A 23864-nucleotide genomic window follows, 5' to 3' on the forward strand; every position below is an offset into this window, starting at 1 on the left:
TTTTCTAGGGCCACATTATTGCTTGGATGGGCAGTTGGAAAATTGACCTTTTTATTTTTAGACTGCATCTAGAGAAATTAAGAGTCATCTAGAGAATGCCATTTTGGATGAAAGGAACTGCACGTTTGAACTTAAAAAATTTTGTTACTTTTTTTCCACTTAAAAATATCAATCAGTGTTCCTTTTTTTCACCATTTGTTATCGTGTCTGCTTCAGGTATAATACGGTTACAATGACTTGCAGGAGTTAATCTAAGAGTAATGAGACCCTTTAAATTTATACTAAATTTTCAGGACTTAAAGAAAAATATACTTGGGAAACAGTGTTGAAAGTCTTTGGGTGCACCAACTGAGGTCAGCCTGATGGAGGAGAAGAGGATTTCAGTTGTTCAATATCCATGAAAAAATGGGAAATGAAGTCTTGTAACTATATTCATATATAACATTGAAAAAGTCTTTCTGATTTGAAATGAGTGTCACTCTTCAGTGTTAATCAAAACCAATTATATAAGTTGATTTTAGCAATGTAGATGCTTACTGTAATCATACATGATTTTCTCAACAAATTTCTTTACTAAATATTTTTACATTATTACAATATACTACACTGTGTTCGTGTTTTGTTTTATTTTTTTTCCTCTAGAAGAAAGTTCCTGTGCAAAGGAAATAGGAACTAAACTTTGAAATCTAAAATAAGGACTGAACTGCTTTTCATTTACTTTTCTACCCTTTGAGATGCCAGAAGCAATTTCCTCTTGAAGCTGACTTCCTTTCTGGAAATGATTTTCGTCTCCAACCATGTTGAGGCTCTTTTCTCATTCTTTCATTCTGACTAACTTGCTTTTTTCCCCTCTGACTTGCTACTGCAGTTGAGTAGAACTTCTGGAGGTAAGTAATTACAGACGAGTTTCTCTCTAACTTTCTTTTTCAGTTCTTCTTCCTCTCTCCTGGCCCCCCTTGTTCCCCCCCCGCCTCCCCCCCCTTCCACTGCCCCCCTCACCCAGTCAGTCTAGAAGGACAAACAAAGCACTATTGGTGTCCTCTGCAAGAGAGCACTGATAGGGGGCTGGCTGTAAATTGACGTGGCATGGAAAAATCTCTGCTGGTTTGTAGCAGCTCTAACATTGCTGCAAAATCGAGCCAACTCTGACCAAGTTTGTAGCTTGAAATCATCACGGGCTTACTCTTTCTATATAAAAAAAATGAATGGAAAGTACCTTTGCTTTTTGATTTGGGAACTGGACCTTTTCTGTATTTGGATTTACGGCTAATAGAAAACAATATCAAAGGGAATTATTTGGTTACTTTTTTCCCTGTAGTGAGAGCAACAGATCTTGCTGCTCCCCCAACCTTTTCCTGCGATTTAATCATTTGCAGATCTTGCCATGGGGTGCGGACTGAGAAAGCTGGAAGACCCAGATGATAGCAGCCCTGGAAAAATCTTTTCTACGTTGAAGAGACCACAAGTTGAAACAAAGACGGATTCTGCTTATGAATATGTATTGCTGGATTTTACTTTAGAAGGTATCTTTTTATGTTCTATCCTTAGTGTTCTGAGAAAGCAAGGAACAAAATTTAATTTAGTTCTGTCTTGTTTGACTTAGAGTAAATCTTAGATACTTTTATCAGAGCCAGTCAAAACGTAAGACTTTTATTTTGAAACACAAATCATGACGAAGGTCCTCACTTAGATAAAATTACAGTGGAAACTACTGAAGTATTTTTAACAACCAAACCCTGCATATTACACAACTGTCCTTGTTAAGGAAGCCGGCTAAAAACTGTTAGAGATTTTCCTAGTTTCCTGTGAGTCAAATACTGCCATCCATACTCACTTTGAATAATAGTCATCTGAATTCAGTGTGACTGTTCAGAAAATACAGTGTGCCTAAGCATTAATTGAATAACAGGGTTTTTTAAAATGTCCTCAGCTTCTGAAAACAGGCTGTCATTGTCCTTGTTACTTTATGCAGAAGTAAGTCTGTTTATTGAGTTGTATACCAGGAGTAGTTTCCCCTCTTATGCCCACCCCAGTCTCTTGGTAGATATTTTAGTAAGAGTCTTACAGTTTCATCTTACTGGTTTTTTTCCAAATGCTTTACTTGTAGTTATTGAATAGTCTTTTGAAATCATGACCAAAATGAAACAAAATTTGTATGCGTAGCTAGAGGCAGACAGTGCTCTGTGGGATACTTCCTTCCCGAGGGTGTCCCGTCTCTAACAGAGCAACTCCCTGTTCCACAAAGTTGAAAACATAAACAAGCCCAGATGGCTGCCCTCTGAGAACAGACAGCTCAGTTTTCCGGTCACTTTGTAGTAACTTGCGTTTTATAACAACCCAATCTACTGGAAATTCTTAATAACAAGGATTTGAAGTAAATGCAATAGCTAGAAGGTTTTGATGAAAGGAGAAGGTGTAAGTGCGTGTCTTGTTTATGAAAGAAGTCCTGAAAATGTATCAAAACTTGGCCTCTGCTTAGTTTTAATTCTAAATTAAAGCACTGTATTAAAAATTTTACTTAAAATATATGTCTGTTCATTGAAAAACTGCAAGATACTAATAAAAGCCACATTCTGTTAAGTTACAGTACTTGACATACAACTGTTTTTGTTCTGTTTGTTTACACACGTAAAGAGTTTCTCACTGGCTTGTTCTTTTTGAAGAAACAAATCTTTGAGTAAGTAGTAGTTGTAATGTACTGGAAATAAAAGCTAGGCTGCCTAATGCATACATAAATTACCTACTAATCTAATGATAATAGAAAGGATACTAAAACTTTATAATTTTTTTTGAGACTGAAGAACATTTAGTGTCCTTAAATAGTCTGTATTCTGAATAGTTTTGCTTTGTTTTAAAGTAATAAGTTTCTGAAGTGTTGTGTAAAGGATTTGTTGTGAAGGTGTTTGACTTTTAAGAAAAAGCCCATGAAACAAGTGCAAATAAAGATGCATGTGTATTTTAATAACCAATCACTGCAGTAGTAAAGATTCATTTTCTCCTGTTTAGTCTGATATCCAAAGTGCTTAGCTCCAGTGACTTGCTGTGGAATTGTGAATGCTAAGTAAGTGAGATCAGTTTTAGATAGTTGTTTAACTTTTTTTTTCGGTTTCTAGCTGTAGGCAAGTGGATTTGTAAACACAGGTATCTTTCTGTTGAATTCTTCTAGCTGTATGTGTATTTGACCTTAAAATATTTTTTGTTTGGGTTCTCTATCTTTAAAGATAAGATTATCCATATGGGGGAAAAAAATGGTGTGTATGCTGCTTTGGAGGCATTTCTGAATTTTGTTTGCTTATGAAACATGGGGGTTGGCTGAAGTACTGTAGGGAATATGTTGTGCTTATTTTTTTTTTTCTCTTCTGCCCCAATCAACTTGCATACTTGTTGCTACTTGAATATCCTTTGGCTAAATGGAACCTATGTTGAGAGCCTTTTATCACTTTAGACCAAAGGCAGCTTTCACCCTGCTGTCAAGTTGTGTGTTATGTCTTCATGGCACTTTGTGTCTGCTAATTTCCAGAGCAAGATCTTCCCCAACAGCTGAGATTTCTGTTTGCCTGAGTGACTCGTTACCACTGGATCTGGCACCAAGTAAAACAGAAAATCTGCACTTAGTATCCTTTCTAAGATCCTACAGTAAGCTGTGTCCTGCATTAAAATAAAAGTACAGCAAGCATAAATGTATTATTTCGTTTAATATGCCGTATTGTCTGCTTTGTCAGACTTATGCTATGTGAAGTTGAAATGGGCCTGCGGGGGAGACTTTCAGGAGTCCCTGATCTTCTCCCAAGCCATGATGCAGATTAGGTCAACAATTCTGTATTCCAAATTCGTTGGCTGGAGCTCTTGTGCATCTTAACTTATCAGTAATGTATGGTACTTTGGTTTCTCCCCTCCTGGTTCCCAAAATACTCCTGTCCCTGCTGTAAAAATCAGCTTTGAGTTCCATGGAGGTTCTTCTGCGTCAGGAGAATCGCAAACAAGAAAATTGCAGCCAGTCTCTTATTTTGGTGGGATTGAATAGTACAAAGGAAATAGAGCAATGCACTCTGAGCTGTCATTTTAAATGCCTGTCAAGGACTGTAAATTTACAGCCTCAATCATGAGGCATATCTCAGTTACAAAAACAGCTGTTATTTTTTGAGGTCAGTTTAACCATAAAGTAGGGATAGTTTAAATATTGAAGCAGAATGCTTATGCCTTTTCCACAACTCTCCTATTAGGGAAAAGAAGGGATATTTGTGAATATGGCAAGAGTATTTCATATCAGCCCACAAGATGACATGCTGTGAAGTTCTTGTCACTCTGAATAACAGTATGAATATGTATGAAGTAGCTGTTTTGTTGTCATTTTCAATATTGGGTGTCTGAAGTTTACTATACAACTAGCAAGATAGTTGTGGCTCTGTTTTTGTTGACACCACATCAGGAAGGACACTTTCTTAATGAAAAATAGTTAAGGCATTTTCAAAACCGGAAAAGTGATGATTGCGTTGCATGCAATCCTGCTTTTTTGGCTTGTGGACTGTAGAGCAGTTATTTCTTCAATACATATCTAATGTCTCTTGGATTTAACATGAGTGGAATTATGGGATGGAGGTGCTACTAAGTAGGGCAAAATACCATCTGTCCTTGAAAGGTAGGGCTGTGATGTATTGTCTGCTTAGAAAAAACAACCAAAAAAACCCCCAAAAAAACCCAAACAAACAAAAAAAAAAAAACAACAAAAAATGACCAAGGTTGTACAAGAAAGTGCAACAGCCTTGTCCCTATTGCTGAGAATGGCAGAGTTTACATTAATAGATTGAGTTTGCTAGTTCTGAGCAATAAACTGTCAATATATACATTAGTGATGCTTTTTGGTAGTGCGCGTTTCACATGGTACACATTATTCTGGTTTCTCTTGGTAGTTTTTCTGAGCTGTTAAGGCTCCTAAAGTAAGTGTTGGTATTTAAAAGCATTTAATTCGAGTGATGTAAAACATTAGTTGGTTTTTTTTTAAAAAAAAAAAGGACCACTATGATGTACATATATTAGTATTATTCCTGTTTTATGGTGGGGAAAACAGTCAGAACACATCACTCATGAACCAGCAGTATTCTAATTCAGCTTATTAGAATAAAAGATTTTGGCAAACTAAAGATTCACGTCTGATTTGTTATACTTTAAACCAGTAGGACAGGTAGAATTTATGACTCACTGTGACTTTGAAAGTCTGTAAATTCTTTACCTATCATCTATTTATAATATAGGGCAGGTAGGTAAGAAGATGTAAGAAGGTAAAATTAACTCTAATGAATACAGTAGCAAGTGAGATTTGTCACTGCATTCATCTGTTCTTTTTCTCTTTTATATTTTTTTTAATTATAGAATTAGGGGCAAATTACTGTATTGTTTAGAGTTTATTGTATGGTTTGAAAGAGAATGTTTAAAGCAGCATGTTAAAATGTTAATATCTAAAAAAAAAAAACCCACCAAACAAACCTAACTAAAATGTTGTGAGGTCATTTAATGCCAATTGAGGCATCCTTTCATGCAGTTAACGCTGGCCTTAATGCACTGAAAGTTTTGCAAAGAGAGGGACCTGTCAGAATATATGAAAGAAGTACATCACTTGCAGCAAGGATTGCTGATAGAGGCCATCGAATTCCAAGCCAAGTTGTCTGGTCATGATAGTTCATATATGCAAAAGTCTGACAGCAAGTATGTGCTGGCAGACTTGCTCTTCAGTTACTGTCTGTGTATGAGTATTTATTTCCTGCTTTGTGGAGAGAGCTGCAATATTCCAGTTGGAATTGAGGGGAACAGGAAATACTGACCATCAGACTGACTGTGGCACAATATATGATCTATGACCAGTGAGGAATCTCTCTTTTCTCTGTGCAGACCATTCCAAAAAGGCTCTCCAAGAAATTTTCCTTAGTTTCCAACAAGGGCTGTGTAGTATCAAGCTGTTATGTGTTGATTGGAGATGCTTGCACACAGTCAGAGGGATCTTCCTTAGAAATTAGTGACACTGTGTAGCTTAATTAAGTGATATTACTTAAGTATACTGGAAAAAGGAGTTGGAACTATGTTAAAAATTCAAGCTACAATCCACAGATCACTTCTAAGGGGTCAAAAAAACCCCATATTTTAGAAAAACAAATCAATTGTTGTAGGCTTAAATTCATTGTATGGGAATTCACCTCTCAACCAGGGTTGAAAGATACTGCTTTAGTACATTCAAGGCTTTGGCTAGACAAAACAGTTGCTTTGTTATTTCAGACCTATTGTGTGTTTAGACGTTGATGCAACTCTTAAATTAGCTTGGCAAAGCTAGATCCAACAGAAAGTTTTGCCAAGTAGATTAAAAGTAGATCATACTAACTTGTGAAAATACATACTTTATCCAGTTGAATACTTTTGAATCAGCTGTAAATTTGCTTTTTCTTGTATGAACAGAACTGTAACTTTACAGTAAGTGCCTTGGAATAGATTTTGTGTGGTTTATATAGAAGGAACTCACTCAAAAGTGTATGGATATACATACTGTAACATGCTTATCTTCTGCTTTCAATGCTTTTAGCTTCCTCAAATCCAGAAGTTATCAAGATCAGTTCTGTGTTGGATATAGCATCTAAGGTGGAAGAATATTACAGCAAAGGATATGTTGTAGGAGCTGTTCATCCGATTATACTGCCAATTGGACATAGAAGGAATTTCCCTGCAAGTCACATGTATCGAGTGGTACTTTCACGATTAAAATTAAGGTAACAGTGAAATAATCTGAATGCACCAGTCTATGACTTAACGCATTAGTAAGTGGATTGCTCAACATGCATAACTTATTATCAACTTGAAACAAGCACCTCAAAGAATCAGATAGTTGTTCCTTGTCTAGGAAAGTGAGCAATTTAGTAATGTTTTGTTTAATTAACGCTAGGCACACAATAGACTAATGTTTAATTTGTCTTAGTAAATGTCCAAACAAAAATACAAAGTTGCTTATCATAATTTGTGGGAAGATAAATTGTTACACTCTAATCTTCTATTTTAAATACATTTTTATAATAAAGTATCATCTGCCTTAGGATCTGAAGCAAATACAAGATTAAACAAAAGACTAGGAGAATAATAAGCTGCTTTAAATTCTCTCATGTCTGGGTGTTTTCTTCATTTTCAAAACTTTTGTTTTCACTTTTCCCATAGGAGCATTATTCAGGGAAAATGACCTATAAAGTGTGAATTACGTAGTTTATCAGACATAAATAGTTTATTTTTCCTTCTTAATAAGAAGGAAATAAACATTCTGTGATTGGGGGAGTACAAAAGCTTGGTTTTGACACTGAGGGAGTGTCAAGAGTTTATGTTCCAGCTCCATAGTGTTGTTTATTACTCCTGTTTTCACTGCATTGTAATCACCCTGTGATCATAAAGAAAATGGACAAAGAAATTTTACCCTTAGTTCCTTTGAATGCAGAGAAGATAACTTTGTTCTTAATTTGAGTAACTAGAAAAGTGGATTTCTTATTGCATTAAGAGCTGTCATGCTTCCCCCTTCTATCCTGACTCCTAGTGCGGGGCACAAAGGTTCGTTCTTTTTCCTTTGGAAGACTGGAAGGGTATGAGTTGGAAAGTGTCCTCTGCCACTCCAGTAATGCTTCTGTAAAACATCATTCATTTGAGGGAGCTTCTCAGATGCTTTGCTGAAACAAGCATTGTCCATGGTGTTTGCTGCTCATACAACTTGCCTTTATAAATTCATCTGCAAACAAGGTGAAGGTTGTCCATGAGGGCAAAGGCTTGAGGAAGAAAAGCAGAATATTTGCTCTCTGGAGCTGGGGCTTCTAAGAGCTGACACTGCCAGCACACAGCTCCCACAACTCATCTTTAGGTCCTTGACTAGATGAAGGAGAAGAACCTGCAGCCTACATGTGAAACTGAGTGTAGGTTCCGAATTTCCTGTCATGTGTGCCTATGTTGGTTTTCCTATAGGCAAATGCACCTTCTCTAGCTTCTGTCCAGAAAGTAACCTTTTGTATTTGAGTGTTCTCATTGATGGTTCGTTCTAAAGCAAAAGCTTGTGTGAAGGAAACATCAAATGAAATCCCGTTATATTATTGATACACACCAAATATTTTGTCTGAGTAATAGTCTAATTGACTTGAGATGAAACATGATGAATGCTATTCTTTAACTTCAAATGAAAGTTAAAGCTTGTCAGATTATCAAATCTGAGTGACATAAACATTACCTAACCCAAAGGGATTACTACTGTGTTGTTTTTCTAGTATTTGCCTGCACTGTATTTTGTACAAGAGCTGCAACTCGGCTGTAGTTACAAAAGCTACAGAGCAGCTTATTAACAGTATAAAAGTCCCACTTCTATTCAGTATGTTTTCTACAAAACTGAATTTGTGATTTGTGCTTGCCCTATCTATAGCTTAAATCTGTGTTTTTTGCATTATCAGAGATTTTGGGGTTTACTTATTACAAAAGCAGGGCTGTTTGTCAATAAAGCTCAGTTTGCAAAAGATGTCTATTAACAGTCTTCAGATGAAATTCCTGTTAAATATTAATATTCTTACCCTGACATTGTAATACACAGTACCTGCAACTTTGTGTAAGAAACGGAACAAAACACCAAAAAGAGCTGAGTTCTAAATAAAAGTGTGAAGTATTGCCAGGATTTGGTTCATAACTATTCCAAAAGAAAAGAATTCTATATGCAAGCACTTGCCCAAGTTAGCAGCAAACTACTGACAAAGACTGCTTTCTTTCTGTGTTCTAGCCAGAAGCATGCAGCACCCAGAGGACAAAGGCACCCCAGGCTGGTGATTGAGGAATGTCCTTTAGTGTATGAAACACTGACAAATGAGGTAGTGAAAGAACTGTTAGAAAAGGTAATGGAGCATTTTTTCAAACTTCTTTTCAGATTTTTATTTCTACTATACATATAGGTTATATATAATGATTGGTGTTTTTTTTTTTTAGTTTTGAGTTTTAACCTTGGATTGTTTTATAGAAGCTACAAACTCCTTTTCTTGATGCAAAAGGAGTTATTTTTCTTCATTAGTTACTTTTTCTAATTTAGGACTTGGTACTGAGCCCTGTAAAGGTTTGGGAGACTGGCCACTTACACCACTGAAAGCAGAATCAGGCCAAAACTCTGTCAGTCCTTATGAAATGCTTGTATGACAGCTTTTTCTGGAATTAATATTTTTTTTAAAAAGAAAATCTGAAGTTTATGTTGTTCTGTGTTAAGGAAGATATTACATGAATATATTCCATTTCTAGGAAAGATTATTTTTCTTTCTTTAACAGAAATACAAAATATACAGTAACTGTATTAAATATTTAGTTGGCACAGCTTTTGAAAATATTGTATGGTCAAGGAAAACTAAACTTCCACTGGAATGCAAGTTCTAGTTCTTTTTATGTTTAACTTCCTCTGCAAAATTGAAGACTTACTGAAACAGGAAACTATTGTTATTACAAGAGTTAATGATATCTTTTACATTAGTTTTAAAGGAAAGAGGTAGAGGAAAAAGCACGTTGGAGATATTTAATGATCTTAGAAATTATCAGAGTTGTATAAAATTTCAAAATGGCTTGTTTTGAAATTTTCAAGTGTTTCAAATGTAAAATTTACATGACACATTTATACTATATGTGTATTGCCAGGTTGGTTGTATAGTATACCAGACAAACACTTAAAGGAAAAATACACTTGAAATTAGCAGTAATTGTCTTGCAAGCAAATCTGAAACAGAAGTAGTATGTGAAAATAACTTTATTTTTTAAGTGCTCCCAGTGTTTTAAAAATAGCAAGCCAGTAATCTAGTATAAAATTTATTTTTTTTTTAAAGATCTGAACCCATAAAACTTTGTGGAGCTTCAGGGAAAAAAAAATTGCCTCTTTTGCATGTTGCTTGTCACATTTAAAATTATTTTGGTTGTCTTAGAAACAGCAGCTCTGTATAATCACAGTGATTGGCATATCATATCATCACTGTACATACATAATGTATAAGTGCTGTAACACTTCAGTCTATCATGGTACTAAAAAGGGATTGTAGTACCAATAGCTATTTGAGTGTTAATCACTCTGATTAATAGTTTGTGAGTTAACTGGTAAAGATCCTTTCCTCTCTGCCCTCATTAATCCAGTACTTCCTAGGCAATTTCTTCTTTCTTTGCTGGGGTTTCAGTATTTTCCTGGAAAGACTTTATTGCACAGGGGAGCTTGTAGCACAAGATGCCAGTGGGATCACATTCCTAAATGGCAGCACTCCTTCTCCCAGAAATAAACCCTTCCTCCAAGGATAGACACATCCCACAGGTGGCACATATTCTGCCGTTGTATTTTGAGACTTCAGTGCAGAGAAGACCCACCACTGCCTAAAAACAGAGTTAAGAGGGTTTTAGTTTGCTTTTAGCTCCAGCCTTTCTCTGCTCCTTCACTATTCTCAGTAATATTGAAGCTGAGTAGCCTCTGAGTGAACCAGGGCATAATGAATCATGACACATGACAATAGACATCTCTACTATTGCGTTCAGTAATTTTAGTATGACTGGTTTTCACATGTTTAGAGAAACAATGCTATTTATTGCACCTGTATACCACTTATCATTGCGACACGGGAAGTAAAATACTTTGGGTTTGTTCTAAATGAAGGATTTTGTTTACACTAAAGTCAGTACCAGTGTTGGCCACCTTTCTTGGCCTGAGTCCAAAGACGTGCTGGAAGACTTCCATTTACTTTGAAACATGGGCAGCGTACAAAGACAAACCACCCTTCTATAGTACCGTATTGTGTCTTTATGGCCTTGGAAATCAGCAGTGTAGTGAAACAGAATATATGGAATTTTTTTTAAAAAAATTACATGCAATTCTAAAATCACTTTGCAGATAAACTTCTTTTGCAAATACAGGTTAATGAAGTTGCTAAGAAAGGAAAGAAGTTTGTGGGTTTTGTGACACAACATTTTCCTCAACCTAAAACCTGTAATGGAACAAGCACAGATGGAACTGCAGAGCTGGAATCAACGCTGGGCAAAAGAAATAAGGAACACAGAAGAAAAAATTCTGATGAAAACTATAAAAACTGGAATGAAGGGACATTGAGTGGTCAGTCATCTGAGAGTGGGATAGAGGAGGAAATACAAGGAGAAAGCAGCATGTTACAGGATGCAGATTTCCACTTTGGAAAAGAAGTCAGCCCTGTTAAACCACGAAAAGGAGACGGTAATAAATACTGCTTGGTTGGTTTTTTTTTTTCAGAAATAAGGTATTTTATTGAGCTGTAGTTTTTAAAAGTTGCTGGAAAAAAGTAACAGAACAGCATGTTCTACTGCATGAAATACTTGTTTTGGAAGATGCATCTTCCTTAGATACACATGTATTTTTTAAAAGGTGGTCAGTTGAGGAAACAAAAGAAATATTTACCTTCTGCTCTATGTATGTGTGAACTGTGGTAATATATTAAAGTGATACTTAAGTTTTCATATAGAATATTACAAATGTGCCATCAAAATTCTAGTTTGTAACTTAAAAAGGAAAAAACCCAAAGAAACCTCCCAAAAGCCCCCACAGTGTAATTCTGGTTTTAAATGTGCTCAAACAAATAGCTTTTTTGCTTGATATGTATGTAACAAACACATAGCGGTAAAAATACTTCCTTTTAGAAGGATGCAATTGGTTTTAAACCTTTTCCTAGTTTTCACTTACTGTTAATATTAAAATCACAAATGTGTAATGGATTTCCAAGAATGTTATGATTCCAGTTCTCCTGCCTGTTTCAAAACTGACAGCAGAGATCCCCTTCCAGCTAGAGCTCCAGTTTTACGTGCTTCTAGCCAACTCGCGTAATGTACAGTAAACAAATCTGTTCATAATGGATTCTTTCTGGTTAATACGCCTTCAAGAAACATCCTGAAAGAGATCACTTAAATTAATGCATTGACCATGAAATCAAGAGGGTAATTGTCGCAAAGTGAATTCACCCCGGAGAAAAGTAAGCGTTAAAAAGTTGTATAAGAAGGAAAAGTATCACTGAAAAACGTTGGTGCTGTAGTAGAAAACTTAGTTGTAGAAGAATCTGAGATACTTAGTGTAGTCTGTGTGAGAGGTTGCCTGAAACAGTGACTTCTGATACCGAAGTGCTAAGGCCTTTTGGTTTGCTAGGAAGAAAAAGTGAAAAGGAGGAAGTAATCTACAGTGTGAGAACTAATGCAACGCAGTATTGTGTAGAAAGAAGGCAGCATGAAACTTTCATGTCAGATTGCATTTTGACATAATAGGTTCTTCCCTGATGGGCCAGACGTGTTTTAATTGCTCTCAAAAGCAACCTTTTCACTTTCCTGTTAAGAGTTAAGCACCCTCTCCAGTTTGTAGACTGTCAGGATAATGACTTTAAGCACTGAGATAATCGATGTCTTATTTTTAACACTTGAATTAAAGCCGTTCTTGTACAACATGCTGAGCCTTTATAGCATGATCTGTTAAAACTTAACTCTTTCCTTACAGCTTGAAATAGTGGGTTTGCTATATGTAGCAGAGTAGAAATGCTGTAAGTGGAAAAAGCAGAAAACTCTTGGTTCTGTTAAGGAGCTTTGTGCGCACTGGTGTGACTGGGTAGATCAGCAACCAGCGCATCCCCTACATGCCGTGTTCTCAGGAAATTGTTCAAAAAACTTTGACAAGAATATGCCAGGCTTCTCTACTGCTAGTCAAAGACTCACTAAAGTTATCTGAGTTCCTAAGACAAAACTTACGAAAACTTGACCACCTTTCTTTGCAAATGTTTTGTGTAACCATGATTTTAAAAAATACTGATGTGAATCTTCAAAGAAAGCCTTACATGCATGTAGGTATGTACTGCCACTTCAGTATGCCATTTTTATTTGGGTCTGCTCAAAAGATGCAAATTTGTGTCTGAGTTCTAGATTTGAGGGTCATAATGTATGCATTTTGACTATAAATACTCCCCTTGCGGATGCAAATTTCTGATACATGTGAGCAATTGAATAGTTGTGTTGGGGAAACTCTATTTTTTTTTTTTTCTGAAGAACAAATATGAAGGTGGTCTCACTTTAGCATATGGGAAAGGAAATTAAGGTTTGTCAGGATAAACACGCTTGTGGCAATACAGCTGCCTATGGTGGTGGTAAAACTGTGTAGACAGGAGGGTCATCTCTTACTGATGAGAATTCAAACTCTTGTCCTGAATTTACCATATTCCAGGCAGCTGATGTTACTTGTGGTGAGTGCAGTAACAATTTTCAAAATAGAGTGGTTCTCCCAGAGACTGATTCAGACTACTTAGAGCCACTACTTACAGACAACTTTGGAAATCTCCCTCTGTTTCTGGAGCCTAGAAACACTAGCATCTTAAGTGGGGTCGTCTAAACCAAGCTCCTTTGTTTTGGCAGTGTGAATACTTCTGCTTTCGAGAGGTTTGGTTTTGTGTTGATTAAGGCTGCTCAGATGTTGAAGGATTAGACAATCTGAGAGCGTATTTTGGCAACTGCCTTGTGTTATTTCTGCACAGCAGGAGCATACACATGAGTGTATTTGTAGAATGCATTTATATAGCTAGGACTTCATAACTTCTCACCAGTGATTTCCTAAACTGCTCTAGATCTGTGAATTTTAACTTTTGGTGAATGCTTGTTTATGACTTTGTTGTTGTAACAGCACTATATTAAAGCCTAGATCTAAAAGGCATTTGAGGATACGCAGTTTTGTGTGCTTAACTCGCATGCTCATCAGTTATTGTGTGGGAAGCACCAGAAGGCAACTAGTCATACTGGTACTTAAGTAATCTTCAGAAAATAATGGGTAAAAATCAATACTGTACATGGCATTTCTAGTATTTAAAAATTTAGAAAACTGTCTTTAATCTTTTATACTAATTTCAAATATTTTAGTCAGAAGTTCCATGAGTAGCAAAAGTGAAGCCTGTTGCCACGGGTTGTTTTTTTTTCTTAGCTCTAGTATATTTTCTCTATAGAGTATCCACCTACCTAAAAGGTCCAGTGACAACCCAACTATAATACATTCAAATTTTTCTCATATCTCACAGTGTACGCACACACACCCCTTGTCCTGAGTGTGTTTAGGGCTCAAGCTGTGTACAGTCACATCAGGAAACAATTAATAAAACTGTTGATTAGAATTAGAAACCCACATTGAAATAAGAAATTAATAATATTTTTATTTCAGAGCACTCTCCTCCTGAGGTTCATTATTCTTCCTTTTTCTTTTCTTAGAGAAGCTGTATACAGTCTTCAATGTTTTTGATGATGATTCTACCTGCTGGACCTATCATGAGGGTGCTTTGTCTATGAAAGTAACAAGAAAGGGGCCAGTTATTAGTACACTGGAAGCAGACTGGCTAGAATTAACCACCTTTTATTATAAACAAGGATTGTCCTTAATTGATTCTTTTGTACACTGGGAAACTTCTAAAGGTGAGTACTGTTCCAGAGTATCATCAAGCTTTTACTTGTTTGCGTAGAACTGCATAATTTTTAAAAAGTAGATCATGTTTTGGTTCTTGGTGTGAAGGGCAGTATGTAAACACGTTCAGGTACCTATGGTAAATTTCTAGAATCTGGCACCTGGAAAGGGAATAACTTGTTTTCTGGGCAGTTGTAGTTCTGAATAATTGAAATTTCTGCTTTGTTTTATCAAATTGAGGATTTCCAAAGCAGGGAAGTAGTGTGGCATTATGATAAAACAAAACTTCTGTGCTAGTTCTTTTTTCTTTGTTTAGTTGTTTTTTGAAGGAAAAGATAAAGGGGGAAAAAATAGCTAGAGACATGCTTCCCTGATGTTTGTCTTCTGCTGCTCACTTAGATACTGTGCTGCATTCTGTTGTATATTTCTAATTCTATTTCTAATGAGACAAAAGAGCAGTTTGAGTTATTGTGCTTACTGTACTGCTAGACCTAACTCAGACTTTCTGTGCTTCCTGCTTTCTCCAGCTCTTTGCTGTGCCTAAAAATTCTTTCCAAAATACTAAATTGCATTATAATTCAACTGTTGATGCTGAAGTTTCAGGATGTTTCTGCAAGGTCTTCTGATCAGATGTGGGCATACGCAGAGAGTAAAGAAATCTCGGTTTGTCCTTGCCCTCGACTGTTGGCAGATACTACAGGATCTTTTCGCATAGCTGGGAGAGAGGTCTTCCCTGGTCCCTCCTGCTTCCTGCAATCTTCTGCAGGAATCTACCAGCTCAATTAATACTCAGATTGTTCAATGACAGAGCTTTACACCCACAGAATTTTCAAATTTTCTTCTTCGTTCTGCTGCTTTCAGTTTGATCTCAGTTTTTATTTTGGAGAGATCCTACTAGGCTCTTCCAGAGTTCCTGGCCTTCATCCTCCTGATGAAGAGACACAAGCCCCATGTCAGCAGTGCCACTGCTGGCCCAGGCCCATCACTGCACACCCTGCTGAGCCTCATGCCTTGCGCTTTGGCAGAGCTGTGGGACAGTGCTGTGCCACTGCTGACAGCAGGAGAAGCTGTTTACTGGCTGAAGTATTTTTGAACTCCAAAACTGTGTTGTTGGTAAAATATGTAATTAAGAGATTCATTTCCATTTGAACTGAATTTGTCTGAAAGCCAGAAATTAGAAGTATTGCAAAAAATAGTGTGTTGCTACTGTTGTGCAATTGCTTGAAAACGATGTGAAGAAAATGGTAGTACTGTAGTGTTAGGGGAACAGACCGAGAGAGTCTGATGTAGTTAATTGTTTCAAAATTTATTAATTACTGTAATGTGTTGTTTGATTGCAAACTTTAGAATTTATACTTCACTAATGTGATATTTTGTATTTGGTTGTACTAAGTTGTTGCTTTTCTTTTATAATTGCTTATGGCAGTTCAGTCGAAGTAAGCAAAACACAGGGCTGCAGTGGAGAAATTTCTTGTAAAAAGTTTGAAAAAGTTTCAGAGACCTTAAATGACTTTTGCTGATTATCAAGTGCAGTAGTTACTTAATAAAGTGGCTTTCTTAAGTCATTTTACATCTGCTTCTTAAATGAATTATACAGGAAGGGGTTATGAGTAGTTTTTATATTTTCTATAGGCTTTACTTAATGCTTTTTTTCTCATGTTCTGATTTAAAATAATATGCATTCAGCATCCCCTTAGTAAGGCCTGAATTAGTGAAGGGCTTAAATTTAAAAAAAAGAAGTTTAAAACATAAAATCTTTGAAAGTTAGATGATGTGGGTTCTTCAAAAATCAAACCCTTAAAAATAATAATAACTCTTCATTTTTTTTCTGTTCTCAGTAGTTTAGAGTGTGAATCACTGCATTTCTGTAGCTCTGCAATAAAGTAAATTTAGTGATTGTCAGAGGAACACAAGCGCACCAACATTGCTATATTTATTTCAGATTGAATTTGGCAGCTAGTCCCTCACAAACTGCATATTTTGTGCACATAAACAGCCTAATGGCAGAGTTTATATTGGCCGTCTTCTTTGCTCTTAAATTATAATTCCTATCTATTGAAGTCAGTGGAAGAACAAAGTTTTTCCTTTGGGGGAAGAGGTGAGAAATCAGACTCCTAGTTTTCAGTACAGAATTTTTTTAGAGATGGAAAATAACTCTGGAGATTAGTTAAAATTCACTGAGGGGTGTTTTTGGCAGCTGTTGAAATTAATCTTTGCAGCTGTTGTCCAACAACAACTTTGCAGTCTTCCCATTCCCCTGTAGCTGTCTGCTCTTTTCCATGTGAATAACTATCCTATCTTTAATACCTAGGGATTTCATGCTGCCTCTTTGCAGCAGTTGGTGCTTCTGCTTCAGCCCTGCTTGACTGGTGTCTGTTTCAGTTAGACTCATGGGTGAGATGCTGCTGAATTAAACTGGATCTATTCAAAGGCACAACTTGCTGTGTGGATAGAATTCTGCAGCTGATCGAGTGTCTGTAACCACATTAAGAAATTTAGCTACTGAGTTCATAAGCTAAAATGTTTGTTCTTGAGGTGAACATTGAAGAGTTTGATAATAAACTTTGTTTATTATAAGAGTTTGAGAGATATATATAGATATATATATATAAAAGGTATATACAAATATATGTATATATGAGTTTGATAGGTAAAGACTTGGCATCCAACATAAGGAAACCTAAGGTTTTTTTGGGGGGAGAAAATGTTTTTGAGCACTTGTAGTCATTACTAGAATTACTTCTTGTATGTCTGCATGTACATCTAATCGTCAACTTCACCTCACTTTTTTTTTGCTTTTCAACTGTGAGGTTGAAACTGTCCTTAGCATTAGTTGTCCTTTTTTATACAGCTTTAGTAAAATGAGCAAATTTTAGCTATTGCTTTAATAAAAACACCCACCACCACAAACAAGTCGGGCAGCTGCAGTAATCCTCCTCTGGTTTGGACTCTATGGATGTTCTGCAGAGTCAGCAGAATTCTGTTGCTACCAGGATCAAAATGCAATATACAGTTTAAGGCAGGAGGAGTATTAATATAAACAGAATTTTAAAAATAAACAAGTAAATGATTGCTAATTCTTAATAATTACCAGCTTCTGTGTTCTGCTGCCGAAATAGGATGCTGTCATAAAAGTAATCCAGGTAAATTCTCTTTTAGCAGCAATTTGGATCATTGTAGTGTTTCCTCCATTTGCTTTGGGGGCTCTTATGGTCATAGAAGTATCTAAGATTAGTGCAAGTGCTGCAGCAATATGAAAAGACATATGTCATGACATGCTTTCATGTCATGTAGCACCTTTTTTTTGAGTACTGATATTAACAAAGATAAACTATTGTATGTGACAGAATGGGCAGATAAACCAGCTAGCCACATATCTAACTTTTTTAATGGAGGTGATTTTTGACATGGTACACTTCATGAATTATCAGTTGGTCTCAAATTACCACTGAGTGGGGGTGTCTTGTGTCAGTAATTGTTCAAAATTTAGAGTTACTCTATCATATTAGAAAAATGATAGAAAAAAATATTCTAACATGTTGTGGGTGGGCTGTTCACTTTAAGTATCTGCCTGAACACTGGGGAAAGATCAAAGTCCATGAATTTAAGACTGGCTGTTTATGAATTATTAGGAGCTGTGCATATGTTTGTGCCTGAAGCCATATATTCAGTTCCATGTACAATCACGTTATATTTATATGTAATCTAAAGATAAACACATCTAATATCTCCACAAACGTGTGGAAGAGATACTTTTTTGCATGCAGGTATCTAAATGATCATACCTCAAACTACATAAATCTGCTACCTGCGATATAGTGAAAAATAGTATGAATAAATAGCTGGTGTTTTATGGTACATCAAGAAGCATGCTCAAAAAATGGGAGTTCCTGGTTTACATAGCACAACTTCTGTGCCAATCCGGTCAATTTTTAAAGCCAGACCAGTTGTGTTCCATAAGTTATCTTTGTTTGCTAGGGGTGTATTTGGGTTTTTTTCTTTAAGTTTATCTGCCTTCCCTGACTGTGGCAAAAGTAATCATCTCTTTATATCTCTTTGTGCAATACCGGAGAGGATTTAAATCTGATATTCTGAGTATTACATAATTTTACTGTTCAAATCTAGTTCAAGATAGTCAGCTCTCAAGGTACATCTGCACAAAAGGCTTCCCAACGGCTCTTAGGAGAAGCAAAATCAGAAAATGAACCAATATTTGGTGCACAACTTTACTGTGGGCCAACCGGATACCGTCAGGCTTCGACAAGTGAGTCAGGGAGTTGTGCTCTGAAACTTCCTTCCCATCAGGAATCTTCTACAATTACTTCTGTTTCAGGCTCTTCCTGTGGCTGTTTACATATTTATTTAAGTAACAGTAGCTAGGCTTTGCATTTCATGCTTCATTTATCTTTATGCGCTCTCCCACCACACCAAAAGCCACATTTATTGTCAGGTGTACAATATTGAAGTTGAATACAGAGATTTGTGCCTATCTACTGCAGGGGATGTTGAATGCAGGAAATCGGAATTCAGATTCAAGCATGGAAGTAGTGCTTTTGAGAAAGTGACATGGTTCATTATTCAATTTGTATAGAAAAAAGGGGTTTGAATAAGTTGACTTGCATACTTCATCAAGTTGTAACTAGATGCAGAAATACCACAGACTTGAGTTATTTACTGTCTTTGTTTTATTTTAGAGGACTGTTCAATGAGAAAGAACAAGCCCGTGTGTACATCTTGGTAAGATATCAACCTGAAAGTTTATATTTCAGTTTATATTTGTCTTTATGTTCACAGGGGACTACTTGCCCAAATCTTTAGAAGGATTATTTATCTACGAAGAAGAGGGTGCTGGGATTCCAGGTTCTAACAGGAAAGGAAATGATGCAATAGTTGTTGAACAATGGACAGTCATTGAGGTAAATTGGTGATTATTTAGCAATGCAATTTCCTACTTATAGTTTTCTTTGTTTTTTTCATTACAATACTTGTACCAGTGTGTGATAAACATGCAGGATGGTTTCTTGAAGCCACCTACAATAAGCTAAACTAAAGCCTTGAATCATAAAAATGAAGTCAGGCCTGTGGCCATTGGTTAACGTGCATAAAAGAAATACGCCACAGGGATTCTGGCCTGACATTTACAAATGCTCATATCAGTAAATACAACTACCAAAGAAAATGTAGGGTTTTTTAAATGTATATGTTTCAGACCGATTTAGACATAATTTCAGCAAGTGCAGCTCCACTGACAATGTGCTGAAGTATTTTTAAGTAAAAAGTGGGAAAAAATAGCAAAAACTAGAAATAGAACAAGAAGAAATTGATAGTGAATTAATTGAGTATGGTTTTCATATGTATACTCTTAGGAAAATTTTACTGCTAAATATGGAAGACTTCATTTTTCCTAATTTACATGTACTACAGTCACATGGTACAGCAATAAAATAATTCATTTTTTAAAATATACTAATTGTATAAGATTATTGGTATGAATTAATGACATCTGAAAGTAATTGTTGTTGGAGGATACTAAGGGCTTACTCTTGAAATATTCAATGATAAATACATTTACCAATGTGGAAAAGAAACAGCATAAAACTAAGACATTGGGTTTTTATATATATATATATATATATATATATATATATATATATATATATATGTATATATATATATATATATATACACAAATAAACCAAAACCAACCACCAAACCCCAAAAATTTAAGTGTATAGCTAGGTGAGATGCTTGTTATTCAGATGAGAAGTAAAAGCCTAAATACATCAACTGAGACACCTATTATGGTGTTCTAAAAGTTTTTAGGTATTACTTTAGCAACATAATGAGTTTAACAAGTGAGATGTGCTTTGAATGTCTTGCTGAATCAGGGCTCATACTGAAGTTAATATGTTCTGTCTGTTTTCCTAGTCTTATGTAGCCTTGAACTTTTCAAATTGTTTTCAGTTTTAAATAGTGAATCTCCACCTAACACTACAATTTCATGTTATCTTATAAGTTAGAGGGGAGTCATAATTTGTGTAGAAATGCAAATAAAACCTCTCTTTACTACTTCTTATAATTATTAATGTAGGGGTGTGAAATTAAAACAGATTATGGACCCTTATTGCACACGCTGGCTGAGTTTGGATGGCTCCTGACCTGTGTCCTGCCTACACCTATCGTGCGACATGACAGGTACCCGAACAATAGATTACAGCAATTTTGGTCTATACATCTCAATTATCAAGTGATTACTTGCGTTCTTAAATGTAAAAGGAAGAAAAATGCTGGTAACGTTAACTAAATACAAAACTTGAGTTGTAAGAAGCGTTATGATGGAATTTTTTTTTTCCCCCACACTGTTTTAGGACTATTGACTTGAGTTTCAAGCTAGACCAATAATCCTAAATTTAAAATAATTTTTTTATATCTAAATGTTAAGGATTTTATTTAGGAAACTTTTTATCACGTACCCAGTCCCTGGCAGTGGGGCAGCAATGGGGTTACTCATAAGCTTCAAGTTGAAACAATTGTTGAAATGTTTCCCTAATTTAGGACCTTGGTGAATGACTGGTTTAGACTGTGTAAGAAGTAACATTGTCAGCAGAGTCATGCAGTATTTATTGCAAGTTAGGGAGGAGAATGTGCTAATCCAGCAAGTTATTCGGCTGTTCCTCTTTTTTGATGTCGATGTTTGGTACTATATTTGAAATGAAACATAACTACTGGATTTCAGTTCTTATTGTAGTATTTCTTTTGTTGACTGAGGGAGCTCTATATACATAAGAAGAGCTAAGTAGCAGACCTGGATCCCCTACAAGGTTTCAGGTTTTCATTTTTTTAACCAAAACCCAAAGCTTTTCTTCACAGTATCGAGCTAAAAAATGGCAAATGAAACATAAGCATAAACCTTTTCTGTCTCTCTTTTTTTGTAATATTTTTTTATTCTCCTCCCGTTAGATTAAGATTGCCAAGGTCTGAAAATAAACAAATGTTCTGAGGCATGGTTTAGGGCTCATTAAGGACAATGGAAAGAGTGGGTGACTTGAGTAATCTTGGGATCCAGACCTCACTGTCAAGACAGCATGAAAAAGGATGTGAATGAAAGGTTCTAAGAGAACTGCTCCAAGAAAGTGGAATTTTAGTCAAGTGATTTGACATAATTAAATCAGCTCACCCATGTGAGAAGCACTTTTTTCTGGTCAGGAAATAGGTGTTGGGATTTTTTGGCCGTGGTTTTTTTTTAATAGTCGATTTTAACCAGCTGATTAAGTGCAAAGACAGAAGAAGTTGTGGTAAAACAACATGGCGTGTTCTGGTTTGTTGGTATTTTTAAGTGTCTGTGTGTTTTATTTTCTTGTGAAACTTAAGGAATTCTGAACATGTAAAGCTGCTCCACAGAGAAGCAGGTTTCAGAATATGAAGCAAAACTGTTATCCTTTAATTTCTTCAAACAAAATTTTGTAGTCTAGGTGTATTAGCTTTGAACATAGTGGCTTCTAAGGTTATGTGAACTGCTGAGCCTGGATTTCATGAACAGCTAAAATTTTTGGCCAGATCTTAGAGCTGGAGAGTAAGCCTTCAGGATCTGGATCTACTTCTTGAAGGGCATGAGTGGATGATGTGAGAGGTTTTTATAGTCATGGTGTGCTGTGGGTTATAGGATGAGAGAGAGAGGTTTTAACCTCAAACTTCTCTTGTCCCACAAGCGTGTAACTGTACCCCCGCCCTGTGGGATTTGGACAGCAGGGACAAGATTGTCTTGAGCAGCTGCTGGTCAACCACTCTGAGTATGAGTCTGTGCTCGCAGCAGGCAAAATGATGCTATTTTGTACCTTGCAGACTGCACAGCAAAGGCAGGGCCATTTGAAAGAAGTTAAGTGCTACCAGAAAAAAAAAAAAGGAAAAAGTGCTGTAGAAAGTGCAAACAAACTCATTAGACCCGACCTGTTCCTCAAACTAGTAACAAGGTAATATACCAGCAACATACTTAAGTTGCACTAGATGTCTGAAGCAGCATTGCTTCCTAGATATGAAACAACCAGCCCGTTAATAGCTGTGATCATGTAAAAGGGGATTGTAACATGGCCAAATCTGAAGTTGAATTCATTTTGTATTACAGAATCACAGAATGATATGGGGTTGGAAGGGACCTCTGGAGATCTAGTCCAACCCCTGCTGCCAAAGCAGGTCCACCTAGAGCAGATTGCACAGGAGCATGTCCAAGTGGGTTTTAAATGTCTCCAGAGACTCCAGTACCCCTCTGGGCAGCCTGTTCCAGTGCTCCGCCACCCTCAAAGTAAAGAAGTGCCTCCTCGTGTTTAGATGGAACTTCCTGTGTTCCAGTTTGTGCCCATTTCCTCTTGTCCTGTTACTGGGCACCACTGAAAAAAGACTGGCCTCATCCTCTTGACACCTACCCTTTAAGTATTTATAGGTGTTGATCAGATCCCCCCTCAGTCTTCTCTTCTCCAGACTAAAAAGACGCAAGATTCCCCATAAGAAAGATGTTCTAGTCCTCTAATCATCTTTGCAGCCCTTTGCTGTACCCACTCCAGCAGTTCCCTGCCCTTCTTGAACTGGGGAGCCCGGAACTGGACACAGAATAATTCAGACTAATAAAAAGCATTTTTCTGGCCTAAAGGGTTGGGTAGGTGTCTGCCTGAATTGTCAAATATTTGTTGTCCTACTGTGGCCTGTGAGATACTTTCAGAAGAAATAGGATGAATCATGTTTTGTGTGCTCTGTCGTGTATCTAATACACAGCTTTTCTTAAAAAAAAAAAAAAGCCATGAACAAGAATTCCTAATTAAGAATTCTTAAGAGACCAAAAAAGAATGTGTTTCTATCCTATTAGGCTAATTAGTGATTGATAAATACTATTTTTAGGCATTGATGTTAGCATTTAAAAAGGAGAAGGAATTCCTGGGTGGTTACTATGCGTCTGATATGAAAGATGCCATTACTGTGGTGGTGGATTATCCTAGGAATGCAAGTTAAATGTCTCAGTAAAGATGGACACTTTATGCTGCTGAACAGCTGTTCTTTTCCCAGACTTGGAACTCTGACCTCAAAACTCACTCTGAATATTAACAGGCTTCAGAAACACTGAACAAACAAAATGAGCAACATTTTGGGACAATCTGGTGAATTCTGACAAAGTAAAGAAAATTCTATTTAAGAATAAAATGTTAGCTCCTCGTTTTTATTCACCTTTATATTTTGCTCTAGTCTGTTTTCTTCTCTTAACTATTGCAAAACTTTCATCTCAGATCTTCTGTGATCTGTTGATCTGTTCCTAGTCATTATGCCCACTGCTTGTCTGCAGACAAAGTGTGTGACCAACAGTCTAACAGGTTCTGGAGTGTGACAGCGTTGTCATGCACTGGTGTGTTCCTGGTTTGGTTTTTACATGGTT

The 23864-nt window shown here is 36.4% G+C and overlaps 1 protein-coding gene across 2 annotated transcripts in view; it reads left to right on the forward strand.

Annotated features, from left to right (window-relative positions):
* The first annotated feature begins 1067 nt into the window (after positions 1–1067).
* Positions 1068–23864, forward strand: part of RFTN2 (raftlin family member 2) — a 38679-nt gene continuing 15882 nt past the window's right edge. For both annotated transcript variants that reach the window (XM_074145397.1, XM_074145398.1), the window contains exons 1-7: positions 1068–1523; positions 6569–6752; positions 8774–8885; positions 10918–11230; positions 14257–14457; positions 19241–19362; positions 20538–20641. In XM_074145397.1, coding sequence (XP_074001498.1) covers positions 1385–1523; positions 6569–6752; positions 8774–8885; positions 10918–11230; positions 14257–14457; positions 19241–19362; positions 20538–20641 — 1175 coding nt within the window. In that variant the 5' untranslated portion in view covers positions 1068–1384. The remainder of the gene's footprint in view (positions 1524–6568; positions 6753–8773; positions 8886–10917; positions 11231–14256; positions 14458–19240; positions 19363–20537; positions 20642–23864) is intronic.

Source organism: Numenius arquata, chromosome 3, assembly GCF_964106895.1.
Source record: "Numenius arquata chromosome 3, bNumArq3.hap1.1, whole genome shotgun sequence".
Taxonomy (NCBI): domain Eukaryota; kingdom Metazoa; phylum Chordata; class Aves; order Charadriiformes; family Scolopacidae; genus Numenius; species Numenius arquata.